The sequence below is a fragment of the Hyperoodon ampullatus genome (assembly GCF_949752795.1).
Source record: "Hyperoodon ampullatus genome assembly, chromosome: 19".
NCBI lineage: Eukaryota > Metazoa > Chordata > Mammalia > Artiodactyla > Ziphiidae > Hyperoodon > Hyperoodon ampullatus.
The window spans coordinates 55,267,480-55,285,686 of NC_136932.1; the positions used below are offsets into that span (position 1 = coordinate 55,267,480).

The 18,207-nt window shown below is 43.5% G+C and overlaps 1 protein-coding gene across 1 annotated transcript in view; it reads left to right on the forward strand.

Annotated features, from left to right (window-relative positions):
• TEX14 (testis expressed 14, intercellular bridge forming factor) overlaps nucleotides 1-18,207 on the forward strand; it is a gene marked incomplete at its 5' end in the record, with an annotated part of 76,528 nt that overhangs the window by 50,145 nt on the left and 8,176 nt on the right. Inside the window, 10 exons of the mRNA XM_079726314.1 lie at nucleotides 604-723; nucleotides 2,518-2,584; nucleotides 5,174-5,255; nucleotides 8,926-8,988; nucleotides 9,505-9,632; nucleotides 10,228-10,433; nucleotides 11,479-11,575; nucleotides 12,984-13,058; nucleotides 15,904-15,981; nucleotides 17,070-17,169. Of these exons, the coding sequence (XP_079582440.1) occupies nucleotides 604-723; nucleotides 2,518-2,584; nucleotides 5,174-5,255; nucleotides 8,926-8,988; nucleotides 9,505-9,632; nucleotides 10,228-10,433; nucleotides 11,479-11,575; nucleotides 12,984-13,058; nucleotides 15,904-15,981; nucleotides 17,070-17,169 (1,016 nt within the window). The remainder of the gene's footprint in view (nucleotides 1-603; nucleotides 724-2,517; nucleotides 2,585-5,173; nucleotides 5,256-8,925; nucleotides 8,989-9,504; nucleotides 9,633-10,227; nucleotides 10,434-11,478; nucleotides 11,576-12,983; nucleotides 13,059-15,903; nucleotides 15,982-17,069; nucleotides 17,170-18,207) is intronic.

Sequence of the window (18,207 nt, forward strand, 5' to 3'; positions counted from 1 at the left end):
AGTGGGATTGCTGGGTCATATGGTAGTTCTATTTTTAGTTTTTTAAGGAACCTCCATACTGTTCTCCATAGTGGCTGTACCAATTCACATTCCCACCAGCAGTGCAAGAGTGTTCCCTTTTCTCCACACCCTCTCCAGCATTTATTGTTTCTAGATTTCTTGATGATGGCCATTCTGACTGGTGTGAGATGATATCTCATTGTAGTTTTGATTTGCATTTCTCTAATGATTAATGATGTTGAGCATTCTTTCATGTGTTTGTTGGCAGTCTGTATATCTTCTTTGGAGAAATGCCTATTTAAGTCTTCTGCCCATTTTTGGATTGGGTTGTTTGTTTTTTTTGCTATTGACTCCCCCCACTTTCACTGTGCAGGTAAGGATGTTGAGATTCAGGACTGTCATTTGTCCCATTTGCTCCAGGGGGTTCACAGCTTGCTGTGGGGAAGGAGGGCCAGAGGTGCCAGTAGGCAGGAAGGTCTCAGAGAGCGTCACCCTGACCACAGAGTGATGTTTGCTGCTCCATCGTTAGCACTGCCTCCAGCTGTAAAGGGATTTGTTCACAAGAAACACCAACTTAAAAGTGATTTCCTACCTTATTAATAGGATCAGTCCGTGCAATCAACTTGTTCACCAGAGTCTTCTGAAGACATAACAGGTGAATTTTTAACTCCAGACCATGAATATTTTTACTCCTCAACTGCTCAAGGAGACTTGCCTCTTGAGGTAAAAAAATTTATTTTAATACATTTATTTATTTGTTTGTTTGTTTTTTATTTTTGGCTGCATTGGGTCTTCGTTGCTGCGTGCGGGCTTTCTCTAGTTGAGGTGAGCGGGGGCTACTCTTCATTGCGGTGCGCGGGCTTCTCATTGCGGTGGCTTCTCTTGTTGCGGAGCACGGGCTCTAGGCGCACAGTCTTCAGTAGTTGTGGCACGTGGGCTCAGTAGTTGTGGCTTGCGGGCTCTAGAGCACAGGCTCAGTAGTTGTGGTGCACGAGCTTAGTTGCTCCACGGCATGTGGGATCTTCCCGGACCAGGGCTCGAACCTGTGTCCCTTGCATTGGCAGGCGGATTCTCAACCACTGCACCACCAGGGAAGCCCTTAGAGGTAAAAATGTACAGTTCAGGATAAAGTACATCTTCAGCTTTTCTGTTGCCTTGTTCCTTTAAAATTATTTTTATTAAGAAAAATAACTTACACATAAAAGTATAGAATGTCAATTTATCAGTGCTTTTGTGTGTTTTGAAAAAAACGTGAAAAATAAGATTTTTTATAATGAAGGTCGTAAGCAATTTCTCCCCAAATTGTGGCTCCTGCATTTGTACAGCACTTTGTCCTTCTTTTTTCAAAACACTTTCCTTCATGTTACCCAATTCACACATCCTTCCTGAGGGGAAGAGAAGGCAGCCTGCTGTTACTCGTCTGTGTGAAGAACTGGCAAACGCAGAGGTAGGGAATTAGCCCTGGCCTGGCCAGGTTTAGTGGCGAGAGAGCCAGGAATAGAGGCACAGTGTCAGCAGTGAATGTGAGGCTGTCCAGTACACAGGGCTTTCTCTGGGATCTGCCTAGCTTTTGCAAGAAGCTGTTTGTACAGAGTATTTTCATTTATAAGATGAAACTTATTGGATTCTCTTATTTACTTACGTTATTTTCACCTCACCTGTCCCCTAACCTGCCACTTTTTGAGGTTCTTTTACCAATATGGAAGGTACGGTAGAGGAAAGAGAGGATTGTACATGTGAGTCACAACATTTGACTGACAAGAAGAATTCAGTGATGCATCAAAAAGCGTAGTTTCCACTTGTTGGCACTTCTGAAAACTCAATTAGAGCAATTTTCCATTATTAATCCTTTAAACATTCTTGGTTTTGCAGTGGACTGGGACATTAAGAAAATCTTTAATAAAAATGTATAAAGTATATATACATACATATGTATATACATGTAGCATACATATGTACATACATGTAACATGTAGATGTATATAAAAAGTGTAACAGAGAAGACTACATACATCTTCAGTGTACAGCTCGTGAACTTTTACACGCTGAACACACTCATGTACCCAGCACCCAAATCAAGAAATAGACCACTCTTGATCCCCCAAAAGACCTCCTTGTGTTTCCTCCCACTCCCTGCCTCCCCTCAAAGGAACCAGTGTTCTGACTTCTCACCCCATAGAGTAGCTTTGCAGTCTGGGCCGTTTTTACTACCTTCTTTGGCTTTTCTGATAAAGCTCCCAGGGATCAAAACGTCTTTGTTGGAAGGTTGTGGTGAGGAGGGGATGATGAAGGGAAAAGTCACCCGATTCCACCTCAGAGATTGTTGTTGAGGAAGAGCACACGGTACAAATAAGTCCTTGATGTCTGTGATGAAGGTTGGTTCTTTTTCTACAGAAGATGTAGGAACCTTGTGAAGATTTTCAAGGTTTAAGACCATCACGATATTCTCTCCCCACCTTCTGATGATATGTCTGCCTCCAGTGACCCTCCTTTCTTTGCTCTTTCATTCTTTTGTAGACCTCAAGTCCCACTGAAGAAGACCTTGAAGGAATACAACATGCTTGTGCCCAACCTCAAGCCTCTGGTAATAAGCCCTCAGGGCAGATTCCTTTGAGAGTCCCTCATCTTTACTTTCTGTCAGATCACACATGTTTAGAGCTGGAACGGTCCTTAGAAATAACCTTCCAGACCTTTCATTTTACAGATGAGAAACCTTAGGCTCAGTGATTTCCCCTGCCCCTCACTAGTCTCATGACATCCATACATCATGTTATTTATACCTCCCCTTGCATTCTTAGAGCATACGTTGTAGCAGTTGCTTCTTCTTCTATTTTCCCCCTGTAGTCTCTTTCCCTAGATTTCAGGCTCTTTGTGGCACATAGCAGGTGTTCAGTTATCTTTGCTGAGCTGACCTGAGGGATTGACCTAGGCCACACAGCTAGTTATTGACACAGTGACAACCAGAACTAGGTTTCCATGTCCTTCTCTACCCCAAAAGGCAGACATTTCACCATCATTTTCCTTTGGTTGCTTGGCATCTTAGCAACGGGTTAATAGTAGCCAACAGTACAGTCAACGTAACATCCTTCCCTTGGGAGGCCTTGGGTTCTATATAACTTAGCAACTGCTTCCTGTTACATGGGAAATTAACCTTGGATCAGCAGCTGGGGTGTGACACAAGACAAGATATACGTGAACCACAGGTTCTGATACAGGCATTTAAAAAATTGTGCACTTTCGCTCTTTTAAGGTATGCAACCATCCATTTTTAAAACCAGGGTTATCCACCTACCAAGCCATGTAGCTCGGTCCAGGGTCGTGTCTCGACAGTCTGAACCTGGGCTGGGTGGGTTTAGGTTCCGACCACACTCCCTTCCTCCTGCTGCATACTTCAGCTGCCATCTCTAACCTGATGCAGGTCCCTGTCACAGGCACAAGTATTTTAAGAAGCTGTAAGCTTTTAGATGAACAGTTAAATTCTCAGGACAATATGTATTTAAAGTTCCCAAACCTGGGTCTCTGGCCACCCAGCTCTTTCTGTGGAGCCTCTGCCCATGATCACTTTCTGTGTGAGCCTGACCTGTACATGGCCACTTCACTAGTGTTCGGAAGAGAGTTGAGTAGGATAGAGAAGTTATAGGGCAGGCAGGTCAGAAAACCAGGGCTAGTTGGATACAAACATCTAAAGTACATGTAGCAGCCTCTGATTTCTACTCTGTTTCCTCCTTTTAGCCCTTCTCCTCCCCCTTTTTTCACTAGGGCTCTGATATATCAATATATCCTCTCCATGCCAGGCAATACAACAGGGGTAAAAGTTGCATATGTGCTGGGTTCCAAGCCCAGTTCTGCCACTGATTTTTTTTTTCTGCATTACCTTGGGCATGTCACTCCACCTGAGGGCCCCACTTTCCCTCCATGTAAAGTAAAGGAGAAAGTTAGACTCTAAAATCTCTAAGTTCCCCTCCAGGTCTAAATTGTGCTTATTAGGAATTCATTTATGCTTTCCAGGTGTTTACGCTTTCTAGGCATTTGAAAAGGGGTGGAAAGAAGAAGAACCCCTATGCTTCTCCACTGGTGGGGTTTCAGAGTAGCTTGGCTTCTGCTGAAGGTGGCACTTTTATAGTGGGCCTCCCATTGCCTACCAGACTACCTCCTGGACCTAAAGAATGGCAGGCGGATCATGAGCATTTGTCAGCGGGGCAGGCTGGTCTGTCTGTCCTCTTCTCTATAAACCAGAGCTATGTAATGGTGGGAAGGAAAATGGACACTAGCCCCGTGTGTCCAGAGGCCTTACTGAGAGTTGGGGAGGAGTGACTTCAGATGCTTGAGGCCAACGAGAACAGAAGACAGTTGAATTAGCTCCTTAGTACTCAAGACCCCATCCCCACTCTTTAAGTGGTGTTTGGTGGCCAAGAGACACAGTTAATGTTCTGGGAATGCCCAAAACATTGGTCTTTTTTTTTTTTTTTAATTTTCATTTACTTATTTAATTTTATTTATTTTTGGCTGCATTGGGTCTTTGTTGCTGCACACAGGCTTTTCTCTAGTTGTGGCGAGCAGAGGCTACTCTTCCTTGTGGTGCACGGGCTTCTCATTGTTGCGGAGCACGGGCTCTAGGCGCACGGGCTTCCATAGTTGTGGCACGTGGGCTCAGTAGTTGTGGTGCACGGGCTTAGTTGCTCCGTGGCATGTGGGGGGTCTTCCCGGACCAGGGCTCGAACCCGTGTCCCCTGCATTGGCAGGCGGATTCTTAACCACTGCGCCACCAGCGAAGCCCTCGTGGTCTTTTCTATTTGGAATCTTTAGTGAACAAACAGTTCTTGGTTTCAACGCCCCCTGGTGTCTGTTGACAGGAACCAGGTCAGTTTGCCTTCCTGAAAAGACAAAACAACATTTGTCTCCAGAAATAACTGTGCAGTTATAACTGAAAGGGCAGTAAATGGCTTGATTGTATTCTGAGAGTCAGAATATAGTTCTCCCCTCTGAGCAAGGGAAATAAACTTTCAGAGCAAAAACCTCTTCTACAGTGCTCACTCCAAACCCAATTAGTAAGCACTTTGTTATGCAGATTATTTTTTATTCTGGACCAGACCAAGGAAAATTCTAGAGAATGAAAGTAATAATCTGGGATGGCAAAAATACACTAAAAAATGCATGTACTTTATTCTTTCAGGTGAAGAAAAGTTCCAAATGAGAAAAAACCTTGGAAAGAATGCTGAAATTTTGACCAGGTCTCAATTCCAACCTATACGAAGGTATATACTATTTTTTTTTTTTTTTTGCGGTATGCGGGCCTCTCACCGTTGTGGCCTCTCCCGTTGCGGAGCCCAGGCTCCGGACGTGCAGGCTCAGCGGCCATGGCTCACGGGCCCAGCCACTCCACGGCATGTGGGATCTTCCCGGACTGGGACACGAACCCGTGTCCCCTGCATCAGCAGGCGGACTCTCAACCACTGAGCCACCAGGGAAGCTCCCTATGCTATTATTTTATTCACAGTTTCATACTCATAGAAATAATGTTAATTGATGGCAATGCCCCATATTTACATGTTGCTCTTCTTCAAATATAATAGCCACCATGTTATAACAGTAAGCTTTGGGCAGCTTAGCTTTGTTAGGACTTGTTCAGCAGAATTGTGAGGGGTCGTGAAAAGGAGTTGTTATCTGTATTCAGATCCTGACTCTGCTTTTCTAACTTGGTCAAATTTCTCAACCCCTCTCTTCTAGCTCCCCATTTGTAAAATAGAGATAAGAATCATCACTGGACATATTGTTAATTGAAAAAAATGCACAACAGTGTATGTAATTTAATACCATCTGTGTAAAAATGAGAGGGAAGGGAGATACCTATAATCCTTGTAGTGTGTCGACATTTCTGGAAGTCTATACAGTGGTTAACTCTGGAGAGAGAGTCCAGAGGTTTTGCTTTTTATCTTATAACCTTCTTTGCTGTTGGAATGTTCCACCATGGGTGCATACTACTTTTGAAAGAAAAAGCTACTTTTTTTTTTTTACTTTTACAAATGAAAAAGAGAAATTCCATCTGGTTAAGGAAAGTTTCTGTAGACAACATTGAGTTTTATTTTTTCACCTCTCTTAAATAATATATTTTCAATTCTATTGAATAAATGGAAGATTCTAAATTCAAAAAAGAAAAGAATTCTTACTGGGAATGTTGACATAGAGATTAAAAGTAATAATATGACCTCTGGGCATTTACCCAGAGAAATGAAGAATTACGTTTACACGAAAGCACATACATGGGACTTACCTGGTGGTCCAGTGGTAAAGAATCCGCCTTCCAACGCAGGGAACATGGGTTCCATCCCTGGTCAGGGAACTAAGATCCCACATGCGGCGGGACAACTAAGCCCATGTGCCACAACTACTGAGCTTGTGCGCCTCAACGAGAGAGCCCGCGTGCTGCGAACTACAGAGCCCATACACTCTGGAGCCTGCGCACCACAACTAGAGAGAGAAAAACCACATGCCACAACTAGAGAGAAGCCCGTACACTGCAATGAAGAGCCTGCACTGCAATGAAAGATCCTGCATGCTGCAACTAAGACCCGATGCAGCCAAAAAAATTTATTTATTTAAAAATAAATAAATTTTTAAAAAACCCAACACATACATGAATGTTTATAGCAACTTTATTCATAATAGCCAAAATCTGGAAACCCAGATGTTGTCTAACAAGTGAATGGTTTAATAGACTGTGGTACATCCATACCATGGAATGCTCCTCAGCAATAAAAAAGAATGAACTATTGGTACATGCAACAACTGGGATAAGTCTCCAGAGAATTATGCTGAGTGGAAAAAGCAACCCCTGCAAAGTTATTTACTATATGATTCTACATTTATAACATTCTTGAAATGATAAAATTGTACAAATAAAGAATAAATGAGTGGTTTCTAGGGGTTAAGAAAGAGACGGGAGTGGGGGGGAAATGGACATGGCTCTAAAAGGGCAACGTGAGGGGTCCTTGTGGTGGAAATGTTCTGTATCTTGACCATATCAAGGTCGATATCTTGGTTATGGTATTGCTCATTAGATTTGCAAGATGTCACCATTGAGGGAAGCTGGGTAAAGTGTATTTCTTAAAACTGCATGTGGACTTCCCTGGTGGTGCAGTGGTTAAGAATCTGCCTGCCAATGCAGGGGACACGGGTTCGAGCCCTGGTCTGGGAAGATCCCACATGCCACGGAGCAACTAAGCCCGTGTGCCACAACTACTGAGCCTGCGCTCTAGAGCCTGTGCTCCGCAACAAGAGAAGCCACTGCAATGAGAAGCCCATGCACCGCAAGGAAGAGTAGCCCCCGCTCACTGCAACTAGAGAAAGCCAGCGCACAGCAACGAAGACCCAATGCAGCCATAAATTTAAAAAAAAAAAAGAACTGCATATGAATATACATACAGTTATTTCAAAATAAAAAGATTAATTAAAAAACTAATAATAGGGCTTCCCTGGTGGCGCAGTGGTTGAGAGTCCGCCTGCCGATGCAGGGGACACGGGTTCGTGCCCCGGTCCGGGAAGATCCCACATGCCGCGGAGCAGCTGGGCCCGTAAGCCACGGCCGCTGAGCCTGTGCGTCCGGAGCCTGTGCTCCACAGTGGGAGAGGCCACAGCGATGAGAGGCCCGCGTACCACGAAAAAAACAAACAAAAAAAAACCCCCCCAAAAAAAAAAACTAATAATAGAGATGAAGTGCCTGGTACAATAGCATTCAATTTACTTTCTCTTTCTGGGCCTCAATTTCCTTATCTATAATAATGATAGCTAGTATTTCCTAAGTAGTGACAATATGCCAGGTAATCTGTTTTGTTAAATTTATTCATATAACAACCCTCTCATTTTGCCAATACAGAAAGCAGAGGGTTTTTTCCTTAGGTTGTACAGTTAGTAAGTAGCTATATCATTAGGATAGGCTAGATTATGTTATGTAACACACAACCCCCAGATATTAGTGGCTTAAAACAACAGAAACTTATTTTGTGCTCATGCTCCATGTCCATCACCAGGAGTGTTCTGTGCTATACTACCTTTTATCAGAAATCCACACTGAGGGAGACTCCATATTTGTGCTTCCTTTCTTACTGGGGCAGGAAAAAAGGGAACATGGTGATTTGTGCACTAGGCTCTTAAAGTTTCTGCCCCAGAGTGAATCACATCACTTTCACTTGCATTTCACTGGTTAAAACAAGTCATGGCCATTTATGTAAATTAGGAGGGCCAAAAAGTACTGTCCTACATTGTGCTCAGCAGGAGAGACAAACATTTAGTGAACAGAATTAATAGTCACAACTCAGTCCCAAATCCATGCTCTTTCCTGTATACCATTGGTCGCACAGGATTGTGCAAAGATTAAAAATGTGGAAACATTTGGAAGGATTTAGCATGGCATCTGGCTTATAGTTTGTGTTTGAATATTGAAAATGAATCTTAAATATTGGTTAAAGTAGAAGCAGGTCAAGTTTGTCTTCAGAATTCTTTTCTGGCCATTTTTTGGCACAAGCCTCTCTTGGCATCCCCTGATACTCCATGCCAAGAAGCTGTTTCACAGTGGGTAAGGCCCCATGGCTGTGCCCTTTGCTCCAGCATCCATCCATAGCAAAGTTCCCATGCTCCGTTGATTTCCTCAGGAGCTTGCTCAGCCAGTAGCATCGTTGGCTGATTTCAGATGGGCTGACCCTTAGAGAGTATTTATTCAGCCTCTGAAGAGGAAACAGAGGCCCAGACATCCCTGAGGACATGTGGCTAGTCAGTAGCAGAGCCAGGATCAGAACCCTCACTTTCCACTTTGAGCTTAGTGCCCTTCCAGCTGCCTCTGACACTGGGCCAGTAACCGGTGCCTTGTACCATGTTATTGCACTCTGCTGACAGGGGATTTATATGATTTTCTCACTTTCTCTCTTACAGTACTGAAGACGAACAAGAGGAGACATTAAAGGAGTCACCAAAGGAAATGAAAGAGAAAGACACGTATGGCCACCAAAAATTGCCTAAGGATTCTGTGCAAAGTCTTGGTTTTAGGGGAATAGTATTTCCTTGTTTGTAAGAGTCTGTGTTCTTCCCATTTTTATGTATACACTTAATGTGAGCCTGTTTCTTCTTTCACCAAAAAACTGTTGGGATGAGTGATCTAAATTAATAGCATCTTAATCAAGGAAATACAGTGATAAGAAGAATAGAAGTTTATACTTGAGGTAGATTAAATCTGTTTGCCACATAAATAGACTTTCACCTATGGAATTTATTTTTAGCTGTTGAGATATGTTTAAAGTTAGTATCTCTTTTCAAGATATTCTCTAATATTCTCTTTAAGATATCTTACATATCTTATAGATATCTTATGGATATTCTAAGATACTCTCTGATTTTGGCCACTTGCCAAATAAAGATTTTTTGTGAAGAGCATCTTTAAAAAGTACCTCTTAGGAATATAGTGTTTGGTTTTTGTAAACGTCTCCCAATTACTCTGTGCTTTTAATTCTTTAGGTCATTGACAGACATTCAAGACCTGTCTAGTATCTCCTATGAACAAGACGGTTCTTTTAAGGAAGTCTCATGCAAAACACCCAAAATAAACCACGCACCTACTAGTGTCAGCACTCCGCTCAGCCCAGGTAACAACTAGCAGGGGGATGTTCTGGGAAAGGGACTAGCAGCCCCTGCCTCGCTGGCTATGGGAAGCCAGGCTGCAGGAGCAGACCCACAGTGTTTTCTCACAGTGCAGAGGGGTTTCCTTAGGGCAGAGCTGAAGGGGATAATCCCATGGGCGGCCAGGTAGCTGTGGTGGTGGTGATTAACCAGCTATAAGGAGATTTTTAAACTCTAGCAATGGAGACATGCAAATGCAGAGTCTACTTTGTACTTGAAGCACTGTTGAATTTAGTGCAAATACATTGGATTCTCTGGAGTTTGTAACTTAAAACAGGACCTTGTGCTTAAACATACATAGTTCTGGGTCCTGCAACTGCATACAGCCAGCATCAAATATCCTCTCTCTAGTGTCCTTTTTTCCAGTATATTTGTGGTTCAGATAATCTCCCTTTAGTCTCTCCCAAGTTTAGAGACTATCATCAGTGATCAGTGATTATTTCAGTTATTGACAATTTGGAAAATCCCTGTTCCAGGTATAGAGTTTTGTGGGGGCTTCTTTTTGTTGTTTTTAAATAATGTAAAGGATTCAGACACTAACTGCCCTCTTTTCTACAACAGGGTCAATTTCTTCAGCTGCTAGTCAGTATAAGGACTGTCTTGAAAGTATCACATTTCAGGTTAAAACAGGGTCTACCTCATTCTGGAACAGTCAAGAATCTATTCAAACTTCGTCTGATAAATTTACAACTGTCCGAGAGAACGCAGAGAGCCTAGATTCCCTTCTTACTTCCTCTGAAACTCTTCCTTCAAGACTGACTAATCTCGTAAGTATACCGACTCTGCGTTGCACACTCTTGGAGTGAGTCCAAAGGCGTCAGTGATGCAAAAGGCCAAGATTTCTCCATATCTGTTTTACAAAGAAAGCAAGAAATAAGCTGGATCCTCTCCAGGCTTCCCTGGGGCTCCTCTCTGAGTCTGTATTGTAGAATGGATCCTGGGTTTTTGTGCCCTTTTTTTTCCCTCAGAGGTAATGTTTGTCGATTTCTCGAAAGATCCGTCCGCTGCGATAGCTTATGATGCATTGTTCATCTGCATTGTTCTTTCTACCTAACCATACCTTACGTACTAAGAGGAGGCTCGAGTTCTGCTTCCTTCTTGACGCTTCCTCTGGTTAGTTCTCTGAGAGTTTCGATTGACCTCTACCTTCTCTGAACTCCTAAACCAATAATCTGCAGTAAAAACACTTAGTGGTACCTTCTCCTTGCTTCCTTCCCCTCCCCGTGCTGTTTGTTGGTTGGTTTCCTTTCTCTCTCTCCCTCATACTTCATATGTGTAGTCTCTTCAAGAAAACTGAAAGTTCCTTACTTGGTTCTGCTCATTAAACACCTGTTGACTGACCTTTCTGTAGGCAGATTGATTTACTTGTTTGGCCCTCAGTGAAAAATCGACTGTCATCTTCTCTGGGCGTTTGACTCACAAAAGGTCTCACTCTGAAGCAGGGAAATAAAGAACTTTATGCTCTTGTTCAACAAACTGTTAATGGGGCAGGTTCTAAGTGCCAGGCACTATGCCAGGCCCTTTTCTAGGTATCCAGAAGTGAATAGGAAAGTCCACACCCTGAAGGAGCTCACTGCCTATTGAGAAAGACTGGCAGGATGTAACACAGAGGTAAAAACTGAGTGCTGTGGAGGCAAAGAGGGGCGGGGAGGCTTCCAAGAGGAGATAACATTTGAATGTTTGACTCAGTCAACAAAACAAGTAGCTTCTTCCATCAGTGATACACAAGATTAATCTTGGAAATGATTGAGCTTAACGGGCCTTTTAAGCTTAATACACATGTCGGTTACCATGTTTATGTCTTACTTGTAGAAAAGATTGCCTACATTTACTGGGGCTGGTTCCTCCAGCATTGCTAAGACACCTGACACATCATCCCCTGCCACTCAGAGGAGGAGCCTGCCAAAAGGTACCCTGTGTTTAATATTAAAATACAAGTTCATAATAGTAAACCAGTTTAAGGGAGACTTCATCTCTTCTTTGATGGCTATAGTAGATTCAAACAAAAGTGCTAATTTCCCCTGACTATAAAAGTAAAACATACTCATTATAGAAAACTTAGAGAATACAGACGAGCTTAAAAGAGAAAACCGTGACCATTCTACCATTATTATTTTTTTTAAAGTTTTTTTTGATGTGGACCATTTTCAAAGTCTTTATTGAATTTGTTACAGTATGGCTTCTGTTTTATGTTTTGGTTTTTTGGCCACGAGGCATGTGGGATCTTAGCTCCCCAACCAGGGATTGAACCTGCACCCCCTGCATTAGAAGGCGAAGTCTTAACCACTGGACTGCCAGGGAAGTCCCTCTACCATGATTTTTTAACCTCTTATAGTATTTTGGTGCATATCTTTTTTATATTTTTAGAAATATACCCCTAAATATATATATATATATATATATATATATATATATATATATATATATATTTGGGGACTGTATATATATATATATATATTCTTTTAGCATAGTTGAGATCATATAGTGTATCAGCTCTGGCCTGCTTCTTTTTCTTTAATGATATATTTTAGGATTTCCACTTGTCAGTAAAAATTATTCATAAATATATGTGATGGCTGCATAGTAGTCCATTCTACTTACATTGCTTAACCATGCCCTTATGTTGAAGATTTATGTTGTTTTCCAACTTTTGCTTTTTGTACAGAAATCTTTATCTGAACCTCTGATCTTTTCCTTAGGATAGAGTCTTAGAAGACAATTTCCAGATCAAAGGGTATGAGAGCGTTAACAGCTCTTGAGATGTAATTGCCTTTGCTCCATTAATCTTATTGTCTTGTGTCTTTGGTACAACTCTTGGAATTTCCCTCAGGGGGATAGAGATATTGTGAACTATGCTGAGGGGTTTTGGTTAATGTTATAATTGAGCCTTTAAGTGAAGGCCCAAAGTATGGTCTCCCATATCCCCTGGCCTGATAATCTATAGAGAAAGGCCTCCCACTTTTTTTCATTTTGACAGGTCTAGAGCTTCTATATCCCTCCAGCAGTCTTGGTCCAAATTGGACCCCCAGCCTCTTAGTAAGAATTTATACCTCACCTACCTCAAATATCCTTGGGGAGGGGCACAGATCAAGTGGTACTGAGGTGAGGTGTGATGTAGGAAAGGGTTTAGAGTAAAAGGGAGAGTAAAGCCTTTCACATATGAAGTCTCAATTAGGACCGTTAATATAAGAGGTTTTCTCCCCGTCTTAGCTCGTTTCATCATTGAGAAATCCTAAGTCAAATCCACGTCGAAGCCTCGAAAACCTAGTTCAGGTCTAGGAAGGCAGTAAGTCACTTTCTCCTTTATCTTTTTTAAGAACTAGTAGAAACCATCTTGCAACATCACATTGATGAGCTACCACCACCATCTCAGGAGCTGCTTGACGAAATTGGTAAGGCATGCTCAATACAGAATATACTCCATGGCCCTGCTTCTTATGGTCACTGACCACATGTGGTTCTTTGTCTGAGGTGAGAGCACTAGTACCAAAGGCCCTATAAAGGTTTGACTGAATGTACAGAATTCTGGAAGAGCCAGTTTTCCAATGAACTGGGCCTCAGACTACTACTGAAGCCTGGCCAGGATAATTGGTCTGGGTCTGTTGTCATTTTGTTACTTAAAGGGTCTACGGTAATGATTCTAAGAGGAAATAACAACATTCAAGTGGTTTATTATGATGAACTTGTTTTATTAAAAGAATTCTTATCTCCTTTTTGAACCAAACTAGCCATACTGAAGTCTGGCAACTCGGGCCAAAACACCCCATGCTTTCTGTTTTGCCATTAGCAGGAGATATTAAAGGTATTGGCATTGTGGATGAATCCCTTTCCTGAGGGCAGGGAAGTCAGTGTCACAAGACCTAATGAGACCAGAATTTTCCATTTCAGGCAGAGATTGAGGGATACCTGCTCAATTTTAGTTGCAGCTGATCAGCAGCAGCCAGCTGAGCTGATGCTGAAAGTAAATGGAGCATGGTGATAGAAACATTTGGGGCAGGGGGTTTGCTTATCCAGGGAGGACTGACTGCCCTCTTCTTGACAGCCTGGCTGACCAGCCCCTCACTTTCAGAGGGCACATCTCATCAGACCTCTGATGGTACAGTTCTTGGTATGGGAACAGTAGGGAGCTTCCTGAGGGGCATCTCTTGATTTTCAGGGTCTCTGAGGTTTTGTGTCTCAACAGGAAGAGGGAGTTGAATGACTCAATGGACAGATATGGTCTAGGCTACCCAACCCCTAGCCCCTGGCTGTTGGCCTTACACACTTGGGTGGAGCCAGTCAGAGCTGCCAAAGCCTCCCTTGGTTTCTTTCTTTTCTGCAGTCATAGGTCCTTCTTGCCTCACCACACCCCTCGCCCAGTGCCACAGGGTTGTGCAGGTCACAGGGTTGTTGGCTCTTAGAGCTCCCACCCCCGCACCAGCTTGCCTCCCCTGGAACCCCCTAGGGAGTCCCTGCAAATTCCTCCTCTCCAGTTGCTCTCCTTCACATACTCATGGAACTACTGCCTGTGAGAGTAGAGGTCAGCCCCTCGTGTCCCACTCAGGTAGATTCTCAGCGCCGTCTGTTTTTTGGTCCCGGCTTAGAACAGCACTTGTAGGTTCCTTTGCAGTTAGACCTTAGCGATACTTTTCCTCTGGATCCTGCTCTCCTCTCTCTGCAGTCACAGTGTGGACCACCCCCCACCCCCCACCATCTCAGCGGCTGTCACCAGGCTTCTGCAGCCGGCCTCTTGGCACTGCTGTACCCCAGTGTGCTCTGCAGAAACTCTTCCTCATTTCGCTTATGGGAATTATCTGGGCCAGGTTTCTAGGCGATGTCTTGTACTTTGAGGTGGGTCAGTAATTTTCCAGAAAGATAAAGGGCAGAGGGCACCTGAGTAGTTTCTCCTAATAACGAGTGTGCCTACCTGATTATTGTTTATCATCACTCTCGTCGTTTCCTCTCAGGAGAGCTTTGGAGAGTGACCTGGAGCTGACACCTACTCTTTTGAAGGGCACACATCCACAAGTCCAGGCTTCCGTCCAGGGCCTAAAGGGGAGGGTCCTTTAGAATCTTGTAAGATCAACAAGGGACTACCTCTAACAAAGATAAAAATGGATTTTAAAATTTCAGATTATATTAAATGACCTTATGGGACCCCCTGATGCCCAGGGGCTGCCAGGGAGGGCTTGCTTCCTGACCTGCTAGAAGGGAAGGACCTGTGCCTGCACACAACAGGGCCGTGCCGGTGAGCCCAGGGGCCTCGTCTGTGCTGCCTCCCAGCTGTCTCTCTGATGGGCTCTGGGGAGCACTTTGAGGAAACTGAGCACCTAACACACGTGAAGCAGTGTACTGAGTTTAGCAGACGCTTGTCTTAGTCTAATGATCAATTCGTTAGGAACTGGAAATTTTATTCTCTTTGCCTTTTGTCTCTCTACAGACCAGATAAAAAATGTGTAATTTAGGCCAATAGAGGTAGGGAAAGATTTGGACTACTCTGAATTTACCCACTTTTTGAGAGAGTCTATAAAATAGAGATTAAGAGCATAAGCCTTAGAGCTCGACTGCCTGAATTCAGATTCCAGTCACACCTCTTAGTATCTGTGTGATTCTAGGCAAGTTCCTTAGCCTCTTCCTTTTTTTAAAAAAAATATTTATCTTGGCTGCCCCGGGTCTTCATTGTGGCACGCGGGATCCTTGTTGCGGCATGCATGCAGGATCTAGTTCTACTGACCAGGGGTTGAACCCAGGCCCCCTGCATTGGGAGCGTGGAGTCTTACCCACTGGACCCCCAGGGAAGTCCCTCCTTAACCTTTCTTTACCTTAATTTCCTCATCTGTTAAACAGGAATAACAATAATGTGATCAATCTCATAGGGTATTGTGAAGATTAATCTGGAATTAATGTATGCAAATTAGAAATAGTACCTGCCACTTAGAGCTCTGCAAGTGTTACCTATCATCATCGTTTTTTTTTACCTTTATTTTTAGTGTTATATGGGATTGGATGCCTAAGGCAGTGGTTCTCAAACTTCATCAGGCATCAGAAGCGCCTGGAGGGCTTGCTACACTAACCCCACCCCCAGAGTTTCTGATGCAGTAAGTCTGAGATGTGGCCTGAGAATTTGCATACCTAACAAGTTCTCAGGTTATACTGAGGCTGCTGGTCTGAGGAGTACTGTTGGAGAACCGCTGCCCTAGAGGATAATGTGACATGCGAAAGAAGGACTAAGTTGCTTTCTGCCCTGTGTTGTGATAGAGCACCTGAAGCGGCAGCAGGCCTCCTGCACAGTGTCGGGTGAGAACACAGCAGGCCACCTGGGCGTCGCTGCCAGTGGTAAGCCAAATCCCCCGTGCCTTCTCATCAGATTCTGCTGTAACTGTCCTTGGAAGCACTGGTACATTTGGGTGAGTGTGGACCTTGAGGTCAGGCACACTCCACCTCAATTCTGACTCCACTACTTACTTTGGTATGACAAACTGTTGAACGTCTCTGAGCTTCATTTATCCTCATCTGTAAAATGAGAACGATAACTCCTACCTAATGATGTTCAGGCATAGCGCCTGGTGCGTTGTAAGATACTTAACAAATGTTAGGTCTCCTTCCCTTCATAGGACTGCTGGCAGGATGAAATGAGATAGCATATGTAAAATGCCTGGCATACATTAAAGGGCACTACCCTTCCCCACCCAGATTCCTTCCCTGGCTCCAATCTGGAAACATCTAACAAGTGGGAAGAGGGTGGCCCCCCAGAATAAATCTGTACGATTGGTTTTCAGGGACTCTTGCCCCCTCTTTTATGTGCCGTTGCTTTCCTCTGTCTCTCTCGAGCCTTGGCACAGGCAAGGCTTCCTGCCGTTTCACCTGGCAAAGAGCTCCCCAGACCTCAGAAGCAGCTGCTGTGGATACAGGCGCCCTGCAGATTGCCACCTGGCCCCCTGCTCTTCTGGGAAGAGGGGAACTTGTGCATTGCAGACTTCAGGGTCCACTGATTAGCCTTAATTTTTTGCACTCCGTTTTTTTTTTTTTGGCTACGTTGGGTCTCCGTTGCCGCACACTGGCTTTCTCTAGTAGCGGCGAGCAGGGGGGCTACTCTTTATTGTGATGTGCGGCCTTCTCACTGCAGTGGCTTCTCTTGTTGCAGAGCACAGGCTCTAGGCGCACGGGCTTTAGTAGTTGCGGTGCGTGGGCTCAGTAATTGTGGCTTGCGGGCTTTGGACCACAGGCTCAGTAGTTGTGGCGCACAGGCCTAGCTGCTCCGCGGCATGTGGGATCTTCCCGGACCAGGGATTGAACCCATGTCCCCTGCATTGACAGGCAGATTCTTAACCACTGCGCCACCAGGGAAGTCCTGCACTCCATTTTAAGGCAGGTTTTCTCAAAATTTTTTTTGTTCTACAGTTAAGTCTTTCAATTGTTTTTAGATCAAAGGCATTTAGAAGAACAAGAAACTAACAGTAATAAAGAAGACAGCAGTATTCTTTGGACCAAAGAAACTCAGGATCTAGAAGAGGATACAGAGAGGTAACAGAAAGAGCTGGATTTTTTTTTAAGTGTTTGAAAAAACTATAGTGTTTATATTAGTTTTTCTTCTAATATTGACAAATAAGGAAGTAATGGTCTTTTGTCACACTATCCTCACAGCCCCTGTTCCTAAAAGGTGTTTTTTTTGTTTTTTTTAAAGTCCTTAATTGTGATAAAATACATATAACACAAAATTTTTAAGTGTACAGGTCAGTAGTGCTACGTATATTCACATTGTTGTGCAACTGATCTCCAGCACTTTTTCATCTGGCAAAACTGAAACTCTGTACCCATTAAACAACAACTCCCCATTTCCCACTCCCCTCAGTCCCCAGCAACCACAGTTCTACTCTCTGTTTCTCTGAGTTTCATTATTCTTTTTTTTTTTTTGAACATCTTTATTGGAGTATAATTGCTTTACAATGGTGTGTTAGTTTCTGCTGTACAACAAAGTGTATCAGCTATACGCATACATATATCCCCATATCCCCTCCCTCTTGCATCTCCCTCCGGTGTTTGTTGTTGTGTCACTGGCTTATTTCACTCAGCATAATGTCTTCAGGGTTCATCCATGTAGCATGCATCAGAATTTCCTTTCTTCTTAAGGCTGAAATCCATTGTGTGTGTGTGTGTATCACATTTTGTTTATCCATTCATCTGTTAGTGGACACTAGGTTGCTCCCACCTTTTGACTACTGTGATGCTGCTCTGAGTGTGAGTGCGCAAATAGCTCTTCAACACACCCTGCTTTCATTTCTTTTGGGTATATACCCAGAGTGGTATTGCTGGATCATATGGTAAATCTATTTTTATTTTTTTGAGGAAATGCCATCCTGTTTTCCACAGCAGCTGCACCATTTTACATTCCCACAAAGAGTGCACAAGGGTTCCACTTTCTACAGATCCTTGCCAATACTTGTTATTTTCTATTTTGGGTTTTTTTTTGGCTGTGCCAAGCGGCATGCGGGATCTTAGTTCCCCGACCAGGGATCGAACCCACGCCCCCTGCAGTGGAAGCGCGGAGTTTTAACCACTGGA